General features: G+C 35.4%; 1 protein-coding gene across 1 annotated transcript in view; it reads right to left on the reverse strand.

Moving 5' to 3' along the window:
* The window catches only part of DOK6 (docking protein 6), a 230,531-nt gene that overhangs the window by 137,762 nt on the left and 70,160 nt on the right, over window positions 1-22,609 (reverse strand). The window contains exon 2 of the mRNA XM_085220706.1: window positions 2,259-2,366. Coding sequence (XP_085076832.1) covers window positions 2,259-2,366 — 108 coding nt within the window. The remainder of the gene's footprint in view (window positions 1-2,258; window positions 2,367-22,609) is intronic.

The raw sequence follows: 22,609 nt of genomic DNA on the forward strand, positions 1-22,609 counted from the left end.
AGGCATCTATTTAAACAGATAGATAGTTTTCAAAAGTAGAACGCATGTTTTGCACAGAACTGTACACACACATACTCTGAATTTTGCTGGAATAAATACACTTATCTTAACAGAAGAACCACCATTAACATGTCTGGGACTGTTTAGGAGATTATAATTTCCAGCAGTTACTTATTCTGTGATATGTAGGCTTTACAACTGCTGTTGACACCACTTCTTATCTACTCTTATGAACTGACACTTGTACTTCCTACCCTAAGCTGTCATGATTTAGAACGATGTGTAGAGACCTACACAGGAACAGGCTCACAGGGAGCTCTTGTCATTTAAGCACTTCAAATCCATGCTTGTAAGAGTCGAAGTCCTGTCAGTATGCTCAGCTTACAGGTTTCTTAAGCACATTGTTACAAAAAGAAGATATTATTATCTTAATATAATCTTTGTTGAAAAATATTTTTTATTAATTTTCATGTTGCTTTTTGATGTGCACAGACTCTATTAACAGCTTTATTACCAGCACAGCTCATTTTTCTCAGCATTTTGCTTTTTTGATGTAGAGAATGCTTGTTTTAAACAATTATATTGTTCAGACTCTTCCATATTTTAAGAGAGATCTGATAATTACTGCAGATTTTATTGTTCAGTGTACAAAACTGAGTAATTTTACTAACAATTATTCATTTACTTTCCTATTACTTTAATCAGCCAAGTAATAGCTGCCCCTGAAAGCTATACAATTTGTGACCTTCCCAGACCAATTGGATAATTTCGCCAGCAGGCAAGATATTAATTGAAAAAATATATAAACAATATATACATTTCAGGAAAATGTAACTATCTCCAAATTGGAAAAATTAACATGATAAGGCTTTAAAAAAAAACTAAGTGCACAAAGTACATTTTGACATCTCTTTCAATCACAAAGATTTCTCAAAGAAATGAAATAAAAAATAAACAAACAAACAAACAAAAACACCCACCCAACTCAGAACTTTTGATCATTTTGATCACTTAGATCATTTGCAAGTAAAAATGTCCAAAATGTTATTCAAGCACCAACAGTCACACAAGCACACACAGACTTTCACTGGGTTGATAAAGCTGCAGTGTCCTTTTTGGCCTTTTCTAGTACTGTGGGAACAGATCCTAAGAACGCAGCCACCCCTGGGATGGGTATAGAGCTATTGCCACTCTATGCCCTCTTTGGAGTAATGAGAGTAAACACAGCTGTTCTGTACAACTTATACAACAGATGCTCAAGGGAAAACAGTACAGATAAGCTATAACTTCTCTGAGCAAGAGTGTAATGATTTAAATTTACAGTAATGACAAGTTATAATTTGATGCCAGAAACTGGAACAAACGGATGAGGTCATATTTCAACAAATTCACTGCTACTGTCAGGAGGCACTTGTCTATAAAGACTAATGCCATTACTTATGTTTGTAAGAAGAAAGACACCAGGAAAAACAACAACAACAACAATGCATTAGAGAATTTACAGAATAACATATAAACCTACATATTGACTGGATGCCAGAAAATAACAGAGAAAACAAAACAAAACCAAACAAAAATCCAATCAGTCAATTTTCCCATGAGACCAGCTTATCTCCACCTTAGTAAATATTTATTTATGATGACTGAAAAAGAAAAGCTCTATTTTTAATTTTTCCTAGCTTTGCACAACCTCGGCCAGTTTTTTTTTTTTTTCCCCTTCTTTTTCTTCACTTTGCAAAGGAAAGTCAGAAAAGCTGCACAGTTAAATCTAGTAGGACCATGTGCTACTCACAGACCTTTTGTAAGGTAATCTAGAGTGACGTGAATATTAAAACTTGTTAGAAAATCCCAGTATGTTTTGGACCACCCCTGTATAACCTAGATGTTCTATCTCTGTTCCATTCAGCATTCAGCATTTTCAGAACTTGTTCTATACTATAATATATATATAAATGTTAAAATTTCATTAATCAGAAATATTTACACATCACCAAAATACTAACATTTGAAGTATAAAAATAAGTTGTCACTTCACAAACATTGAGGTTTTTGTGCTCATTAAAAAAAAAAAAAAAAAAGTGTAATACTTGCATCACAGAGATTTACAGAAGGTTTACTATGTTTCTAGTGTCAGAACTCAACTTTCAACTTGACTCCCAACATACTGGTTGCAAAATAGGCATATCACAAAAGCACACCTCCTATGGAAGAGTGGTAAAAAAAACAGTGCTTCAGATTACTAGAAAGACATGACTTACCTTGTGGAAGTTCCTGAAATATGCTGCCTTCTCATCTGGAAACTTTTCTAGCCTCCTGGGTCCTTTACTGGAAGCCTTCTTGAAAACCAACCAACATCGCCTGAAAATCTGGAAACAAAGTCAAGGAATTGTATTAGCTTTTTGTTTGTTTGTTATTTTATTTTATTTTTAGGTAGAAATCAGCACAAATTTATTCAGACACATAATTTACTAAACAAGATTTTTTAAAACCATCACATTTTATTTTAATAATCTAGAGAACTCAGAAACAAACAATGTTTTCAGCACTGGTAATTCCAGTCCATCAATTTAAAGATATTGATTGTGAATTCCTTATAGACTTTTTTAGTTCAGACTTTCCATGCATGCCAAATTTGACAATTTCTGGAGATGCAAGCCAATCCATGAACTCTGAATATGAAAAGAATTATAAGGTTGTCATGAGGGAAAGTTCTTTCAGGCATGACCATACATGTTTCTGGTTTACACATTCATTTCACTGCATTCTATTTCCACAAGAGCATCAATGTCATTGAGTCACATTTATTGCAACTTTTATTGTAACATAGTAATCAGTTGTCACTATAATCTTGTACATAGAGAAAACAAACAGTAGAAACAAGTATCAATGTACCCACTGCTGGGCAAAAGAAAACCTAGCTGACTTAGTTCAATGACAAACTCTCTAAGGAAAGGCTATGCGGATTATTAAAGTTTGTAAACACAGAGAGAAAAAAGAAAATCATCCAGAAAGCACAAATTGAAAGTACTACTCTCATATCAATGGACATTATGCAAGATTTTGCTTAAAATGCATATTTATGGATACACTATTAGATTACTTCACAGAATCACAGAGGCTGGACAGAACCTCAAGAGATCACCTAGTCCAACTTCCTGCTAGAGCAGATACCCTATAGCAGGTTGGATAGGTAGGTGTCCAGGTGGGTCTTGAATATCTCCATAGGAAGAGACTCCACAACCTCTCTGGGCAGCCTGTTCCAGTGCTCCAATATCCTTACTATAAAGAATTTCTTTCACATGTCAGTACAGAACTTCCTATGTTCAAGTTCAAGACTCTTTATCCTAATGCTGTGCATCACCAAGAAGAGCCTGACCTCATCCATTTTCCTCTCACCTCCCTTTAGATATTTATAAAAATTTATCAGATTCCTTCTCAGTCTTCCTTTCCCCAGGCTGAACAGACTCTGGCTACTCAGCCTTTCCTCACACGGGAGATGCTCTAGACTCTTCATCACCTTCGTAGCCCTCCCCTGGACTCCTAGGAGATCCCTGTCTTTTTTGAATGGGGAACCCAGAACTAGGACATAGAAGACTGTGTTGTATTACAAATGTGGCTTCACCAGAGCAGAGTAGAGGGGGAGGATCACCTCCCTCGACCTGCTGGTCATGCTCTTTTTAACTCAACCCATGATACCATTGGCCTTTTTGACCACAAGGAAACACTGCTGACTCATGGTCACCCTTTGTCCACAAGAACACCCAGGTGCTTCTCTACAAAGACCTTCTTCAGCAAGTCATCCCCTAACTTGTACTGATGGGCGCAGTTATTTTTTCCAGTTTATTTACAAAAGGTCTTGTATATACCACAGCTAGAAGTTTAAAATCAGTCAAATAAGAAAACACTCACAGTTCAAAGGGAAGCCAGTTCAGACTATCCTTCTAAACTACATTACACAAGTAAGGGATTAGATATTGATCTGGTTTATACCTATGACAGTAGTTTACATCATTTTCTTTTTTAGTAACTGGATGGCTCTATGAACAATGTTACACGGCATTTCATGTTATTAGTTCACTGATATTTTTAAAATAACACACACACAAAAAACTAGCTAATAGTTCTCCCATCCTGTTGTGGTTTAACCCAGCAGATGCTCAGCATCACAAAGCCAGTCTCTCATTTCCTCCCAGATAAGATGAAGAAGAGAAACAGAAACAAAACAAAGCTCATTTACTGAGATAGAAGCTATTTATTGAGACAGAAAAAAAAAATCAAAAACATGATTATAAACATATATGTACATAACCAAAATGCAATTATTTGCTACACACTGACCAATGTTCAGCTAACAAATGCAACTGCCTGCTAACCAAAACACCCCCAGCTCAACATCTCACTCCCCATCAACCAATGCCCAGCTAAGCCCTGAGCAGCAGCTGCCTCCTAGCCAGCCTCTCACAGCTTTATGGCCTTTTGTAAGATGTCACCTGGTATAGAACAATCCCCAGGCCTATTTCAGGCCGTCTGTTCTTGCCTCACACTGCCCTGTGCCATCATAGGGTAGCTCTTCCCTGCTGAATGGTCTGGCCTGATTCTGAGTATGCTCCCATTACTCAGCAACAACCAAACATTGGTACACTATTGACACCGTCTTAGCTGAAACCAGGACTCCATACATGGAGAAGAGCCTTATTTCTTCTGAAGTTTTACAGAATGTAATGGTACAAAACAAGAAGTGCAGTACTATTCAAACATATCTCCCACTGAGGAGAGAAGAAAGAAGATATCGGCGAAATACAGGCAGGGAGAGCTAAACTGAGAAGCTTTCCCTAATAGTATAACACTCTCTAAACTGAATATAAACAGCAAATATCATGTCATTAAAATAATTGAGCCTAATTAACCACAGTCTAATAATACTGACACTATGCTGTTGTCATTATCTCAGATAATTATAATCAGTCCAAATAAGTGTTTTCTTCTCAAAATCTACCCAACATCAGTACATTTAAATACAAAGAAGACTTTTGGAAAACAAAATAACACATAAAGAAATCCTCTGCAAGCACACCTATCCCAAAGAGCAGAAGTTTCTGGGTTGGCTTTTTTTTTTTTTTTTTTTCTGCTAAGGTTGTGATTTCCCAACTGTACAGCTGTACTTCCTATTCCAGATATTACTATGCCTAACCTAGGGGAAAGCAAAGACAATATCATATTTCCTGGAGAAAAAAAAAAAAAAAAAAAAAAGGCACTACATTGTGGGACATCATAAACCATCTTTATTACAGTGTTTTCTTCAAATAACATCTTGACAGTGCTGCAACATATTTTACCAAAGGTATAGCACTGATCCCACAGTTACCTCTTGATTAACCTATATCAGCTTTTCACAATGTTATGGTGCGAGAATCTCCGCATTTGCAGGAGATGCAGAAGATTCAATTCTTTTTGACCTCAATAGAAGCAAAAGTGCCAACTGTCCTAAGGGGGAACATTTATTCATTTAATAGAAATGTTTCTTTTAATAATACTCCTGGCTCTTCTGGGATCCACTTCCTTTTTAGGCTATGTGTATTTTCGGTTCATTTCTCATCCTCCGAGGAAAGTATTTCTTAAGAAGTTCCATATCAAGGTAAAAATCACTGCCTTCATTTCAAATCTTCTATTGATTTCCATTATCTGCCCTTAATGGCTTACAGTCCTCACAGACTTCTTTTTAGAATAGCAAATCAACCTACAGACTTCATCATCAGTGACAGCAGGTTTTAGCACAGCCACAGAATCCATATCTTACAGATGACCTGAATTCTGGACAGTTGGAGATAAGGTAACAGAAGTTTCATGTCAATTGACTTGGGTGGTTTCTTTCTGTTGTTTGTTTTATATTTATATCACAGTGATATTTTATTTTAATGTAAAGTATCTGTTCTATCCAGTACTTTGGAACTATGCCTAGTAAGTGGAAAATTAGAAAAGCTAAATGAAAGACTCAGATTTCTCCCTGGGAGTGTGGCAATATCTTCCAGATAAAAGGTCATCCAATGCAGACTTCAAAGCAACTCATTCAATGAGAAATGAGCAGGGATCCTGAATGGCAACTTCATTCTTTTGTTCATTGGATATTAGCCAACATGGAACAGGATTTGGAGCTTTGCTAGATGAACTGACATAATTCAAGAAGGAGGCTTTGACCCCCTGCTTTTTAGAGGGCTCTTCACAGTATTTACTGAAGAGGGCCAAATGTCAGTTGTATTTAAGGACAGTTCTCATTAAACCTATTCCCAGAGTTCAGCACTGTGATGAAGAATGCAAAGGCATGGGCTGTAACATGTCAAAGAGTAAGAGGGTGGAACTCAAGTTTTACCATTAGACTGCTGCTGCATCTATTTATTGATAGCTGTTTCTTTTCAAACAAGTAGGGAGGGGAGAGCTCTGAAGAAAGCAACAGCTCACTGAGCACTGCTGGTACACTATGGTACATTCTTACATTTAATTTTATATATATATATATACATATTTTTACATACAATCGCTTCTAAATCTGGAAAAACTTCCAAAGTGCCACTGGATTTCAGCAGCTCTTTATCTAGTAGTAGACAGCTTGTACCTCACTGTTTGAAAAAACATTAGCATATGAACTTACCTATAAAAATGAATACATAGGTGCATATGTGAGCATGCAGCAAACAAACATTTGCCTTTTATACTGCAACTCATTGTTATACAGAAACCTACTCAATTATTCAGGAACTGAGATACTCTTTTATCCCTGGCCTAGTTTATGATGCCATTGGCTGTAATCAAAACTTCTGAAAGACTTCTGAAGTCCTCAGATAATTGTGTAGCCATTGTGAAATAACCCAGCATCAGCCCTAAAACAACTTGCAGTTTTGTCTCCATCATAGTTAGCATTTCCTGTGAGATCTAAAAGTCTGGTTCTCAGACACACTTAGTTGAAGAAATGACAATTATTTGATCGCTTAATCAGTTTTACAGCATTCCAGGATGAGCACTCACTGTTCAACATAAGATATTTAATAATTTTGTATGAAAAACAGGGAACACAAAGACTAATTATATATACTATTTCTTATTTTTCTAGAGAAGTTCAGAAAGGTAGTACTAAACACATGCTATCTGGGGAGTTTCTTTTATTAAATTACTCATTAGAAGGACCTAAACTTGTTCAGTACAAATCTGAAGACGACTCAGATGAAATTACCAGCTGAGTCCAAGGCACAGCAGTCTATTCAAACAACACCCCTCTCTCAGTTTTGCAAGATCCCAGCTGGGCAAAGCACAAAAAGTATATGTATTGTTCTCAACCCCACTATCTGCGCACTTCCACATCAGTAATCAATAGCAGTAGCTCAGCACACTTGTGGTCAGGTGAGAGCTGGTTCAGCTGCCCTGGCCAAGGCACGTGGAAGCACTTTTCATGGTGCTGCAGAGACTTGCAGGGGAAAACAGCTTCTGTGTATTCTTGTCCTGAAGCGAAAGGATACTAAATGTGGAACAAAACAACCTGATCACCTCAAAGTGGTTTCTAAAATCTTTCAAGTTAGAAATTCAACTTTCAGTGCAACTCCTTTTCTACTAATTTTTAGAGATCCCCTTTTTATAATTTACTTAAAGCACCATAATAATGAATTTATAAAGAAAATCTCAACTTCATCCTCTCTTCTTACTTATTCTTCTGATAATTCACTTCTCAGCTTACTCTTCCAATGATATTCATATATTTTAACATTCTTTACTAAAATGTGCAAAGTTTGCCTCTGAATGGATCGTTATTATGTTCACATTGTGAAGTTCTTTTATTGTTGCCATGGATATTCATAATGGATCCAAGAAAAGACATACTTCAAGATATCCATTGACTAAACCAGTTTTATAGAAAAAGAAAAAGATATATTTTTTTTTTTATTCTCCTAAGATAATTTTAAATACTCGGCTTATGCAAGATTCGGTGTAGATTAATGTCTCTTTTTATCCACAGCTATAATTAATAAAGCTTTGCTATTCATCCCTAATATTTAGAGAAAAGATTTTTATTGACAAGCCCTTTAAAATTATTCCAGAAACCCCACCTGACACACAAAAAACCTTAAAAATAAACAAAAATCACTATTTTTTTGTTTTGTTTACTGTTTGTTTTAAATAACTGCACACACAGATCATTTCAGATCATTTCAGATTCTTCTGAAATTTCCATTCCTCTATCTAAAAGTACATCCCACTAAGACACCTGCACTGTAATATCGTCTTGCATTTACATCTTGTAATTTACAGAAAAAGCTACCTAATTTCTCCTCTCTTACTTCCTATGTGCAGAGCTGTCTTTCTTAGATGACACATCTGCAGCATAAGCACTGAAAACACTAACCTATGAAAAGTTCAAAGTTACTTCACTAATTTTCTCCATTAAAAATGGGTATCATTCTAATGGGGCATGTGAGAGAAATACAGTATCTCATGAGACTATAAAAACTGACTCATAAATTTAAAAATATTGCATTCATAGTAAGTAAACAATTGCCATAATACAGTCATATTTAACCACTGTTTTGACAGACACCACTTTTTTTCTTATTTTTCTGTTCATACTTTGGCAAAGGGAGAAGAAATTAGAGGTGACACCTTACTGCTTCAGTGGAATTCATGTCATGCATTTAAATCAAATTTAAGAGAAATTTAATAACTTCTTGTACATGAAAGGGCCCAACAGGAAAATGAGAACACAAAACTATTCACGCCTCAGCTGAAGAACAAGTTACTAGATTTGAGCAATTGGTGAATAAAATCAACAGAAAAGCAAAAGAATAAAACAAAGCAAAAAGTCTTCACTGGAGTCCACCTACCAGAGTTAACACAATTTTGCATTAAAAAGACAAAGCAATATTATTGTAACAACACATACTTGCACTTTGGTTTCTGGGCACCTGTGAAGGTGACCTAGATGCAGTGCTTCTCCTGTCTTGAACAGCATTGATTTCATTGCCTAAGTTTCTGAAACAGTCACCACTGCACTGAGAAGGTGCACTTTGGGTGGCAAACTTGGATGGGATGACAAAGATAGTGAGAAGGAATACCCAGCACAGCACTGAGCTCCCAAATGGACATAAGAGTCAAGGGCAGCTCCCTACCCATAACACCATCACTGGGAACATACCCATGTCCCTGTGGATGAGCAGGGATTCCCCAGGGCCATCTACCAACCCGCTGCCCAAGCAGGAGGCAAGGCAAAAATAACTCACAGCCCTGATCAAAAGTATGGTGGTATTTGCTTTTTGTTAGCAGCATGGGGCCGTGGGGCTGCCCACTTCTTACCATAACATACAGCAAGCCTTGGGAAGAGTTCCCTTTTGTCACCATCTGTAAGTCTCTACCCTATCTTGCCTATTCTTTACATTACCAAGCGTCTCTCACAAAACTATAGTAATGGAAGAAAAACTCTTCAAACTGTAAAGAGTGAATTAAAAACCCCATAACTATGTCTTAAAAGGATCACTACTAATATTTCAAATAAATAATGCTGCCCGAATACTTGTTACCAAAGACTACCAAAAAAGGAAAGATTTCACGTCTGATATCTTTGCACTTGAGCTTCATTTTATCATGCTAGTTAGAAAGCAAGGTTAATCTTTATCTTAGAGACCTTGTTTTATGACCTTCTACAAGGTTATAAAACACAGGCCATTTTAGTGTCACAGATTGCAACATAAGCATTTTGATTGTATATTGTTATTATTCTTATTTTCCAGATTGCAAACATGCTGGCACTTAAAGTTAGAAAAAGAAGAAATTACAAATATCTGCCAGATTTTTTTTTTTTTTTCCTCAGATTAGATCAATCCTTGTGGGCTTGATTGCAGCCATTGAGAATTATGATGGTTAGAGAGAGATGATTATGGACAATTCGCCCAGTTACAGTATATATATGTCACATTTCTACTAAAATAACATACCATTACAGATTCATATACATGTTTATAATACTTAATAACTGATGATGTTATAGTCACAGGATATATATTTACTCTACAAGAAGATTTATTTTATTTTTAGAGTTCTGTGAATTCAAAGCACACCACAGTAATTTTCCTAATATTCATACAGTAACTAAAGTACTGAGTATATAAAGCGTTTAACTGTGGGAGCTGAAGTCTTCTTTTTTCTTTTTTTTTTCTCCTTGTGTTTAAAAGAAGAAGGTGGATACTTATCTGGAAAGAATTGCACATTGTATTCTTCTGAAAGGTGATGAACAATTTTTTCAACCCTTAGGCACCTACAACTTAAACACTCAGCATCGTTATTTTGCTTCAAAGTGCTATTTGGGTAGTTCAAGGTCAGGACAGCTTACACAAAGTTGCTCAAACCTGCTCTCAGGTTTCATAGCAGACTGCATATCAGCAGAATTTATCACTATTTATTTGAATCAATGTTATGATTATTTTAATAAAATCAGTTCCAGTAGTCATTTTTCATCTTTCTGCATTTCTGACTCAGTCTTGGCAACACTAACTTCAGTGACTTTTTAGGGAAAACTAATACAGCTCCCTCTTTGTCTGGCCTCATTCGGTAGATGAAAACAAAACAAAAACTGATTACAGTAGTTTTAGCAGGCATCCAGCAGGAAAATCCTAGAACTTGAAATATTTGAAGAAATTATATCCAAGAATTCTCAGGAATCTCTTTTACCTTAAACTGAACATGTAGCAATTACCTATGAACAATTACATAGCCAGAATTTCATAGAATCATAGAATTGCTCAGTTTGGAAAAGATCTTAAAGATCATCGAGTCCAACTACAACCTAAACATACTATCCTAACTCTAACAACCCTCCGCTAAATCATGTCCCTAAGCACCACATCCAAACGGTTTTTAAACACATTGGTGACTCAACCACCTCCCTGGGGAGCCTATTCCAGTGCTTAATTTATACCCATATCACCTTCCACAGGTTATTTTCTAAGAAACACTTAGCATGTTACAGTTTGATCGTATTCTAGAATGTAATTCGAGTGATTTCCCAAATTGAATCAAACATGAAAACACGCTTATTTCACTCACCTGAAGTTGGGGTTTGTCTGCTGGAAATATCAGTTTTTCTACTACTTTACTTCAATTAGTTACCAGCAAATATAATCCATTTGAATATGACAGTAAATTCTCTTATCAGTTTTTAATCATAAAGCTAAATACCAATGAAGTGAAAATACCAGTGCAATGAAGATTCTTAATTTTTAACCCTCCATCTATGGGATTATTAAAGTTGAAACTTACACATATTTAGTGGACACTCATAATTTTGTTCTCCAGAAAAAAAAAAAAAAAAAAGGCATTTTCCAATCTTCAAGGGAAATCAATGCCAAGAAACAGACAAGCTAGAGTCTTTTTAATATGAAAATTCAAATACAGTCTGAACTAACACACTTAAATTGAAAGGTAGTATTCATATACTCAGTTCCTAACCTACATACTTTTAAAAGGCAGGGAAAATAAGTGAAAAAAAAAAGTGAAAAAATTGTGAAAATAAGTGTTATGAAACCAATGCTCCATGTTTTCTATAATGTTCAGCAAGCATTACCAAATCCCAATGAGTGTATAGCCGGACTGAATGACACAACTTTACTTCATATGCACTTTCATGACAGGCACTGTTTTTCAGAAATTCACTGCTGCCATGTGTCGCACAGCAACAAAATGTAATGCAGAATGGAATGTTCCATCTCTACTGCCATATAACCAAAGCCTTTCTCTGACACTGTGGACAAACATAATAAAATAGGAGGCATTACTTTTCGACCATTCCAAAAGATACTTCATACGGAGTATAAAAAGCTGAGCACAGTACCAAACCTAAAGCATTTTTCACAAAGAAAAAATGTGAGCTGGATCTATATGCCACTATAAATTTATGTATTTCTAACAGCAATTAATACTCAAGTTAAAAAAGAAAACATACAGTCTTTTATTCTTGGATGTATTTTGTAGCTTCACCACATATTTACTAAATCTCGGAAAACAAACACACTGATATCGTGAAAGATAACTGTGATCTATAGGTGCTGCTAGTAAGTGGTCACATTTCCAATCATGTATGTAATGTACGCAATATATTTATATACAGCAATATGCAAATGAGACAAAAAGCCCTTCAAACATCCTCTCATACACTGTAATATAGAAGAGCACATAAATTCTAAAAATCGCACTTATCCATGACGTATGATTCAATAAACCTCTGAAGTAAGAGGTTGTATGAATCAATCGTATGTTGTTTTCCTACAAATCAAATTTATCATCTTCTTTTTTTTTTTTTCAATGCTTTGACTCACCTTTCAGTGTTATGATATGAGCTAGATTTTATGGAGAAATTCATTTTGTATAGAAGAGAGTGTTCTGCAAAATGAAGCCTGCTGTAGGATTAAATCAGGGCCCCAAAAATAGCGATGATCAAAAGGATGTCTAATAACAGCACAGTTTTCTCAACATTTGATCACCCGCACTACTATACCCTTCAGGTTTAATACATCTCCTGCCAAAGAATCACAGATTTAACAGATGCTAGAGTGCCCCCAAAGACCTTCATTACATCCTTTAATCTAATTGAAGGGGAGGAAAATGAACTAACAGCTCATGGTAAATGGAAACAGTTAAAAGCTAGGAATTTGTAATAATTCTCCACAGCAGCAATAAAAAAGATACTCAGAAGGAGTCTGTCATTGAATACTGTGGTAAAATTTTTTGCAGTATTCATAGAACTATCTGGACTCTGTAAAACTAAACAAAACAAAACAAAGAAAAATACTTCATTTCTTCTAAGTTACAATTAAGAAGATGTACAGTTCAATACAGCTTTCGTTGCAAAGGCAAATTTTTAACCAGTAAAGACATCATTTATTCAAGGAAACTTAGCAAGAGCTTCGCCAAGAGCTGGTATTGCTGCATCCCCACCCAACCTGTACTTTGGGGAAACATGCTCATACAGGGGAGTGGGGATCATTTTATTGCAACTTCAGGGAAATAACGCAGAGGAAAAGCAGATAGTATCCAGATCCAGGGTTCATAAACCCAAAAGATCACTCTGAATTCCCTCCTCTTTAACCGTGACACAGCTCAAAAAGTCTAAACCCAAATTCTATCCATGTAGCCGTGGCACTGTCAGAAAATTTCTTTGTTAAAGGGAAGATCTTAACTGAGACAATTATATTATCCTAGGGAAAAAGATTAAAACATACAAAACATGACAACTAACCAAAAAAACACAAAAGCCTGCCACCACTTCCTCTGATTATTACCAGTTTTCTAGACCTTGTAGGAGAGAAGACTGTCCTTTTACAACCACTCCCCCTGGGCAGAAGAAAACAATTAGTCTGCTCAGCTGATGGTATATATTTTGATATTCTAATCAGCTGCATTTGACCATAAAATATCTTGCTTTTCTATGCACTGGGAGATCACCTAGGGCAGAAGTTGATAGTAGTTGAGAAGAAAAATCTGCAACATTTCTAGTCAAATTAAACAGACAACTTTTGGTATGCTGCTATACAGTGCACAAGCACCTAGACTCTGGTTCAGTATTAGCTAAGACTCATTTGTTTTCTCACATGCAGTATCAAAAGTGTAACAGTAGAAAACAGTGTTACTTCCTGTGACTTCTGTGATGGTCTCAGCCACAAGATATGAAGTTGTAATAGGTACTCTAACATAAAAGAGAGGAAAAGAGAGAGGCAAAAGATTCTTGTATGCATATTTATATTACCAATACCAAAAGATTTGTCTTTGCAGTATTAATCAGCTAATCTCCATATTTCAGTTGTGAAGTTTTAGTTAGAGCATAAGACTTTAAAAGTATGAAACATGTTACAGATGCAACTACTGTATGACAGCAATCAGTTCACTCAGAAAGTCAGAACAAGTCAGCTTTTTTTCCATGCAAAAAGCCAATAGAATATCATAGTTACAAGTTAAATTATGCAAACTGTAAGGAAACTATCTAGTAAAGTCAATAAAATAGTTATTAATTATTTAGAATCATAGAATCATAGAATCACAAGGTTGGAAATGACCTGCAAGATCATCTAATCCAACAATCCTCCCATTACCACTGCTACCACAAGCTACTAAAGCATATCTTGTAGCTCCTCATCCAGACGCCTCTTGAACACTGCCAGGGACTGTGACTCCATCACCTCCTGGGCAGGCCATTCCAGTGTCTGACCACCCTTTGAGAGAAAAAATTTCTTCTTTATGTCTAACCTAAACCTCCTCTGGTACAACTTGTGGTCATTTCCTTGGGTTCTGTTTGTTTCCTGGGAGAAGAGGCCAAACCCCCCCTCATCACAACCTCCTTTCAGGAAGTTGTAGAGTGCAATAACATCTCCTCTGAGCCTCCTCTTCTCCAGATTATTTAAATCTAGCTTTAATAATAGCCACTCTCAATAAGAACATAGTATGAATCATGAGCTAAAAAAATTTGCCAGAGTATGTACTCTTTTTTTTTTTTTTTTGCATTTTGCATTTTGTTTCTTTATCTCATCAAACTATGATAGGCAATTCTTCCTTGTTATGAGAAATTCTTTCCTTCTTCAAGGTAAGGGTTTATGTATGTTATACTAGTTGACTATCTCACTACATGTGCTCCTGCATATCAAGAGTCCGCAGATCTATTTAGTTTATAGAAAAAAAGGGCATTTCACAGTAATGCTTCATTTTTTCCATGGGTGATCAGTGGCTGCTACACAAGCCCTAAGCTTTGGAGAGATGGCTTTTGTTGGGAATTAATTCATAAGCCATATCTCAGCAAAAAATTTAATTCTTGAAGCTAACACCTACACAAACAGATTACTGCCTTTGATCCCAAATTACCTATTTTAGTACATTCTTCTGCTGTCTTTAGTTCTTTTAACATGGATTATGATGAATCTATCACCGGGAAGAACAGCATTCACCATACTATACAGCATCCACCAGTGCTAGCAGCATCAGTTCACCTACAGACAGTCTCTCTGACATGTAATAGCTGAGGATCCTGAACCATCTTACCTTGATGAGAGAATATTTTGTTCTAGCTCTTTTTAGAAGGATCCTACTCAGTTCTTGTTAGAAAGCATATAATATGTAATTTCTCCTTCATCTCTTCTACCTTTCAAATTAATAAGCTGCAGTTTTCTATTATTTTCCCCCAGGACTTTTCAAGTCTGCCCTGCTAGACTTTAAGTATCATCCAGTTATCACCTTAAATGAATTCAGTCATGCTTTCTGATAAATTTATGATTTTAGATTTTAGAAATGAATCAAAATATTACATAAGTGGGGCTGACTCATTACGGAACATCTATCAAAAAACATTACACTGAAAAGAATTTTGACTAACACTGAATTCTACATTTCTTTACTGTTACCTCCATTATTGCTACTATATCTACCGTTGTATAGGACAAAATTTCTTTTCTGCTGTGAATGGTCTGCATTCTTCTCTGATAAGCAACATAACAATTAAGGAATGTTATTAGCATTAATAACTGTCTCATAGGGTACGGTCCATATCTATACTGAAATGCCATAGAGAATCACAAGATGTAACAAAATATTCTACTATGCCTGTTTTGGTGCAGAATGTTTTAAAATATTTTACAGATATTTTAGATGCTCCTAATGCTTTCTTAAATTTGCAGAAATGCCATTAAAAAGCAGGAGATTTTAATGATACAGACATTTAGTGGTACAACCACTGAAGACCAGAGGCCTTTGAAGTGCTCATTTTTTTCCAAACTTAGTTTTTTAGGAAAGCAATACCACAGCTGCTAACTACACTATTTCTGTTCTTATTTACACTCAGCTCCTCCAGTAACCCTCTGCAGATGATGATCTTGTTATTCAGTTATTTTCATCTCAGAACAGAGTGAAAGCAGGATTCTCACCAGCAACAGACAGAAATGGTAAGAGAGAAGTGGTGTATTTAACAAAAATAAGTTTAGTTTCAAAATGCTATCACTAGTGGTATTAAGTGGTAATAAGATGGGTGGTCAAAATTACTCTGAACAGGTTTAAATTAATATTTTCCTAGTTTCTTTTCAGAATTTCCTTTTATGCTCACTGAAAAAAAAAAAATTACTCAAAACACAGTTTAAAAAAGAAAAAAAAAAGAACAAAAAGGAGAGATGCTAATACATTTACAATTTATACTGACAAAGAACAATGGTAGAGTTCATCTTGTGGAAAAACTCTTTCTAGAAGTATAGTAGTATTAATTATAATCTTACTTGCAAGAACCACCAGAGTTGTCTTGACAGAATTTGCACATAGTCCATACATTCCCAGCTTGTCTTTCAGTGTTATTCATCATCCAAACATTGTGAGAAAGCCACAACTTTCTTCTCTTAATCTTTAATTTTAGAAGTCTTCAAACAACCTCAAATGACACTTGAATGGATGTAAAACCCTTGAAACCAGAAAAATAATTTTTCTTTGGACTAATTCAAATGCTTTCAATTTGTTTGGATAATCATTAGTTTCTGTCCAGACAAAACATCAATAACTTTGGATTAGGGTGTGTTCTGGGTTTAGTCTTGGAGTCTCAGGCTTATTTAATGTTGGATTACTTTGAAGGCAAACTTATAAGTACTTCTCCCCTTCACTCCCTTGCTATTTCTACAAATACAAAAGAGCAATTTAATTTATTGTAGAAAATAATAAGCCTTTGATATTTTTTCAGGAAAAGGCAAGACCAAAAAAACCTATAATCCCCAATGACCCATAAACTAATTCTGTAACACAATGCAGCATATACTTGATTCTTTTAAGGTCACGCGGTGCTATCTCACTGTACTTGTCACTGTTCTTTGCAACAACAATACACCACCTCTTCAGAGATAAGTCACTTAAGTGGGTGTTTGCACTAAAAATACACCTACAATTAAATGGCTGAGTGTGTGCATACAACTTTACTCAATCACTTTACTGTGAAGAATGTATACCATCAAAATAATGGCAGAGAGATGTCAAAATTTAACTGATTTATGGGCACCATATTTGGAAAGTTTATTAGCACAGAAGGTATAAACAAAGTTTATAATCTTAAAAAAAAAAAAAAGTTACAAGCTTTGCTGGCTGAAAGCAGCATTCTAACAAAGCACTCTTTCTTTAATGGTGATTAAAATTTTGTAGAACTGTCAAAGAGATGGTGTGTCTCATATAAGAGAGTGCTTAAATTACGAAATCTATTTTAGCAGTCCTTTCATTACTGCTGAAGAGAATTCTTTCAAACTGTGAGCAGCAAAAGTTTGATATGATGGCTGAGATTATCATGTAATAATAGTCAATAATCCCACTTAGGGCTGATGGACTGGATAACATCCATGGTCACATGAACATGTGAATTAATGAGTAAGTGCAACCTTACATACCTACATTTTATTTCAGAGACAAATTTAGTACATTTTTCTCTGGAGAGGGTTGGAGAGAAACTTCTCTACAGACATAAGCTTTTTATTCCTCTCAGTTTGCCTTTTATTGTCTTAAAAATTGGATTTAAATGAGGATGGAAACAAGGCTGTCAAGCAAAAGAGAATGGCTGAAAGGTATCAAAGCAGTTTACGATCAAGTCCTACTTTTGAAAACACAGAAAACATTCATACATTTTGCTTTTCCCAAGCCAATCTTGGTCTCTCTTTCCATTCCTTCCCCCCCGATTCTTCTTACTGCTACTTGTCAGGTGAAGTTCCTGGGGACTGGAAAAAGGGAATCACTCCCATATACAAGAAAAGGAGTGAGGAGGGAAACTACAGGACAGTGAGCCTCACCTCTGTGCCTGGGAAGATCGTGGAACAGATCCTCCTGGAAGACATGTTAAAGCACATGAGGGATGAGTAGGTGACCCAAGTCAGCCAGCAAGGTTTCACTGAGGGAAGGTCATGCCTGACCAATCTATGATGGAGGGATGTTTAACAATAATCCATTGTGTAGCTGTAAAATGATTACAGTGTCTATAGACATGGTTTAGTCATTTTTAAAGGAAAAAAATAAATGTTTTGTGTAGACTAAGGGTATGCAATCCCTTTTTCTTTATTTTTTCTTAAATCCATCACACTTTATGCTTCTGAGTTGCATACCTCTGACCTCATCTTTACAGTCGTAACCCAGTTCAAAACATGCACAAAGATTTAAGGATCTGAACAAAAGATGAACAGTAATCAGAGTTTAAGCTCTGGAATAATAGTTTCCACTATTCTGAACGTAAGAAGGGAGAGAAATAAGTCTATGTGTGGAATGAAAGTTTTATCCACTATCACAAAAATGTGTGCTTTTACTTACTGCTACACTAGGTACTATACAAGCTTTCAAAGCTTTGAGCACATCATCTAGATACTTGTACCAATACACTTCTGGGACAGTTCAGAATTACTTTTTTTTAAATTCTCATTTGAGAATAACTTGTATCCTGCACGTATTAAATATAACATTTGTATTAAATTTTATAGAAGAATTTTATAGTACATACACACAACATGATTTTTAAAGTTATTCATTTCTGTAACACCACTCTTCTACTCTTTTCTTTGATATGCTTCAAGAGGAGCACTGCAAAAATCAGTGTTTACAGGCCAGTTACCATAACTGATTTTGATTATAACATCCATCATGAATGTAGAGAGAAGCCACAGGTATAAATCAATCACTTCCTGTGGGTTTCAGCAAAGCACTTAGCAGAATTCAAATTAGAAACTAAAAGTTAGTTGATTTTAAAATGTAACTTCTTTGCATTTCTAACATCTTTGTTACCAATCCAAGAACAGTAAGATTCATAACAGAGACCGGCACATCCTACATGTCACCTGCAATTAATGAATTGCAGTTAACCTGCAATAGCTGAATGAATAAGGCAAAAACTTGTGTGTGAAGAAGACAGCTAGGATGCAAAACAAAATTTTAAGTAATTCATTTTTCATCTAAACAACTACAAGTGCTGCTGTAGGCAAGCATATTAAGTTGCTTCAAGCTACTGACAGGTTGGTAGACAAACCAGAAGTCACGAAAATTATAAAAAAACACATCACTTTCAAATTTCTAGTAGTATACTCCTTCACTAAAATATGACAATGGTAAATAACATAAAGAGATTGGCTAGCCTTCTTTTTACCTTACCTTACTTTCATTTTCCTGTTCACAAGTAAGTATTTCTTCTACCCCCAGGGAAGCATATTTTCAAGACTAACACAGGACGGACCAAGAGATCTGATTTCTGAAAATTAAAATGGAACAAGCACTAGTTTTTTATCTTAAAATACTAAAAAATTATTTTTCAGAGAGATTAAAATAATTAGTATCAGCTCTCAAAAGAAGACATACGGATGGAGCTTAAGGCCAGGATGGTTGTCCACAATACTGAGCTACCCTAGGAATGACCAATTCATCATCATTACCACTCAGGCAAACTCAGAAGAGATTTATGACTCAGATCCATGTTTTATATTAGAAGTATCTCCTGTGGCTACAGTCCTTTGGATAGCTCCTGAAAATCACTCATTCCAAACCTGAAAGTTCTTATTCATACCTGTGGAGAGATATTTCCTGCACTGCAGCAATACAAGAATAGTAACAGTCTCAGAAATGCGCAATATTCTGCCCTTCTTGTATTGTTTTACAATATTATCTCTCCCTCCCTTCTCCACAATTATCTTTCCTTAATTTTTCTAAATCAAACAAAATAAGTGTCTAACATAACTCCTTCCCCCACATGAACCTGTACAGATATCTCGCCAGAAATTTCAAAGCACATGATTGCTGGTACTTGTTTCCTCTACTTCTTTGCTGGTATCTTGAAATAACTGAGATCGAGTACTTACAGCTTACTGTGAAATTATACTCTTTCACAGGAAGAGAAAAGGTAGGATAACAGGGTATTGATGTAAGCTCTGCCTTGTTAAGCATCCTAACTCCTACGTTGAAAGAGTTTTTTCTCAGATTGCTTTGAATTGGGCACACTTTGAATCAAAATTCACACAAGTGCTTAAATGATCAACTATACTAAAAAAAATATATCCCCCCCAAAAAATCTGGATGATGTCTGGATGATGAATTTAAACAATCTCAATTAACTTACTATTTTTTCTCTACTATAGGTACTGTAGTCTAGACATTTCTCCCTCACTTATCGCTTTGCATTGGATCTGGAAATGAAGAAAAAATGCTGAACTGGTGACATTTCAGCCATTTCCGTAGCAACACACCAATTTTCCAAACATCATCATGGCTCTACTGCCACTGAAAGCCGAAGCAAAAGCAAGGTGGAGGGAGCACTTTTCAAGTATTCAAACAAATGGCTAGTTTCAAGTAGACAAAACTCTATAACTTCAGTTAGAATACTGGTAAAAATATTTTAATACATTATATATATATACATATTTATAAATTATTATTAATATGAAAGTTATTTCCAGTAGACTTCAAGCAATGGATGGATGACCATTTTAAAGTAGCCACTAGATTCCATAATCCACTTCATTCCTTACATTGTTTGCATTATAGCATTTACTACCTAAATAAGGGATGACATCTTCTCAAGTTTTACTTCAACTGCACTCAACATATCACTAAGAGGGTAAAATACAAAGTATGCTAAGTTTTAAACATGAAATTGATTTAAAATTTTCTTGCACACTTTGAACATTCATTATTTGCTAAACAAGACTAATAGGAAATTCTGATATTCAGAACTGCATAGGTTTTATTATCAGTGAACAAACAAAAAAAGGTTTGGAAAAAAGTCACCACATTACTAATATGTTCATAATTGCTGAAGATATCTGTAAAAATAAAAATAATTACCAAATACAAGAAGATGTGAACTCAGATGAAATTTAAAAATTGTATGTTTTTCCAAGAGAACTCTGTAGACTACTTTTCTCAGGAGAAATCTTACAGCTAATCAAAAATTCATTTGAATATTAATTGTTATGTATTTTATACAGTCAAGCCAATTAACCACCATACTACTATCAGAGCAATTAAGATATATTTTCATAAGTTAACTACACAAAGGGGTCTTGTAACAAAAAGGAAAAAATCAAAAGGAGAAAAAAATTAATAACACATGGAACATATGCCCTGTCTTCAATAGTCTCAGCCTTTTACAGAGAGCTTGAGTAAAGAATTAAACCTTCCCATTTTCCTTCTTCCCACCTCACATTACAATTCCAGCCTACTCATACATCAAACCGAATAATAGCATGACTTTTTTTCTCAAGTTCAATGTTTTCAGGGATTCACCATAATAAAATCAAATCTTAATAGCTTCTACAAGGACAAAGTTGTTCCGGTGGCACTCAGACACAGATAGCTCATCTTAAACAGATAGCTATCCCACCACTGTAGGATTTAATAGATTTGTGTAACTTAGGATTTAAAGAACTAGATGTTCTTTAAATTCCCTTCCAACGTAAGCTATTCTGCGATACTATGAAAAGATGGTCTATAATCAGATGAGGATATTTCTGTCAGTCAGGGTAGGGTTGAAGGATGGATCATCTTCAAGCATTATGTATCCCACAAAATCCTGTTTGATATTTTGATTCATAAACAAAACCATAAAAGAGAAATGGCTGGCTACATGTAAAAAAAAAACAGTAAGATGAGTGTTTTTTGACACAAGATTTTCAATTCACACTTTATGGGATAGTGAAAGAATCTCAACACCTAAATGCAATCAAACTTTAAACTATTATTAACATACCAGGAACTTGCGTCAAAGAGATGTGAGCTGTGGTATGAATATGCTTTGCTTTTATCAGCTGAACTCCAAAACCGCTCTCTCACCCCCCATATTTCCTTCAGTTTCAGCTCAGTGCTATGAACTCATTCAGCACTATTGTTCCTGTTTTCATTGCACTCAGTCCCATATCTCAGGGAATAAATTTTCCCAGCTTACCTCCACTCATTTCAGTCCATTTCCCACCCAGCCTTTCTAAGAAAGCAATGAGCTGGTTTCTTGCTTGAAGTTCATTGAGTTCAGAACCTCATTCACCCCACGCTATCAAAGTCACCAAATTAACCTTTATTCATGTACACTACACAGTGCAGTGAATCATCTAAAAAGCATGAGCATTTACCCAAGAAATATTAATAGTAATGTACGGATGTCAAAGCTTCAAAAAAAAGCTTCAAAATATTTGGCTGTAATTTCTAAATTCTAATTCCTAAACAAAATCACTAAATTCTTCCTATTCTGTCTCACCTTTCCAACACAACATCATGTATCATTTTTACTTTTTTGCTTTTAAGTAACTACCTTTCACAGGAAGGGAGTTTTTAAGTATCGTTGAAGCAAGGTAATGCAGATTTAAAGACAAGAATAATAGCTTGTATCCTTCTTGGGTCTCAGTACAGAGAACTGATTCAATAATGTGTGATTTCTCTTTCATTGTGTATGAATGAGTTCAGTAATTTATACACCTGTGAAAAGACTCAGTATTCAGAAAATGTAGCCAGCTTCCTTAATGTACTTTGAGAAAAACATTCCAAAACAGCTCAGCCAAAAGCCACTTCTTCCTGTCACAATATATGTATACAAAATGGTAGATAAAGGAGGGCTGCTCCA

Source organism: Meleagris gallopavo, chromosome 3 (assembly GCF_905368555.1).
Source record: "Meleagris gallopavo chromosome 3, MGAL_WU_HG_1.1, whole genome shotgun sequence".
Lineage (NCBI taxonomy): Eukaryota > Metazoa > Chordata > Aves > Galliformes > Phasianidae > Meleagris > Meleagris gallopavo.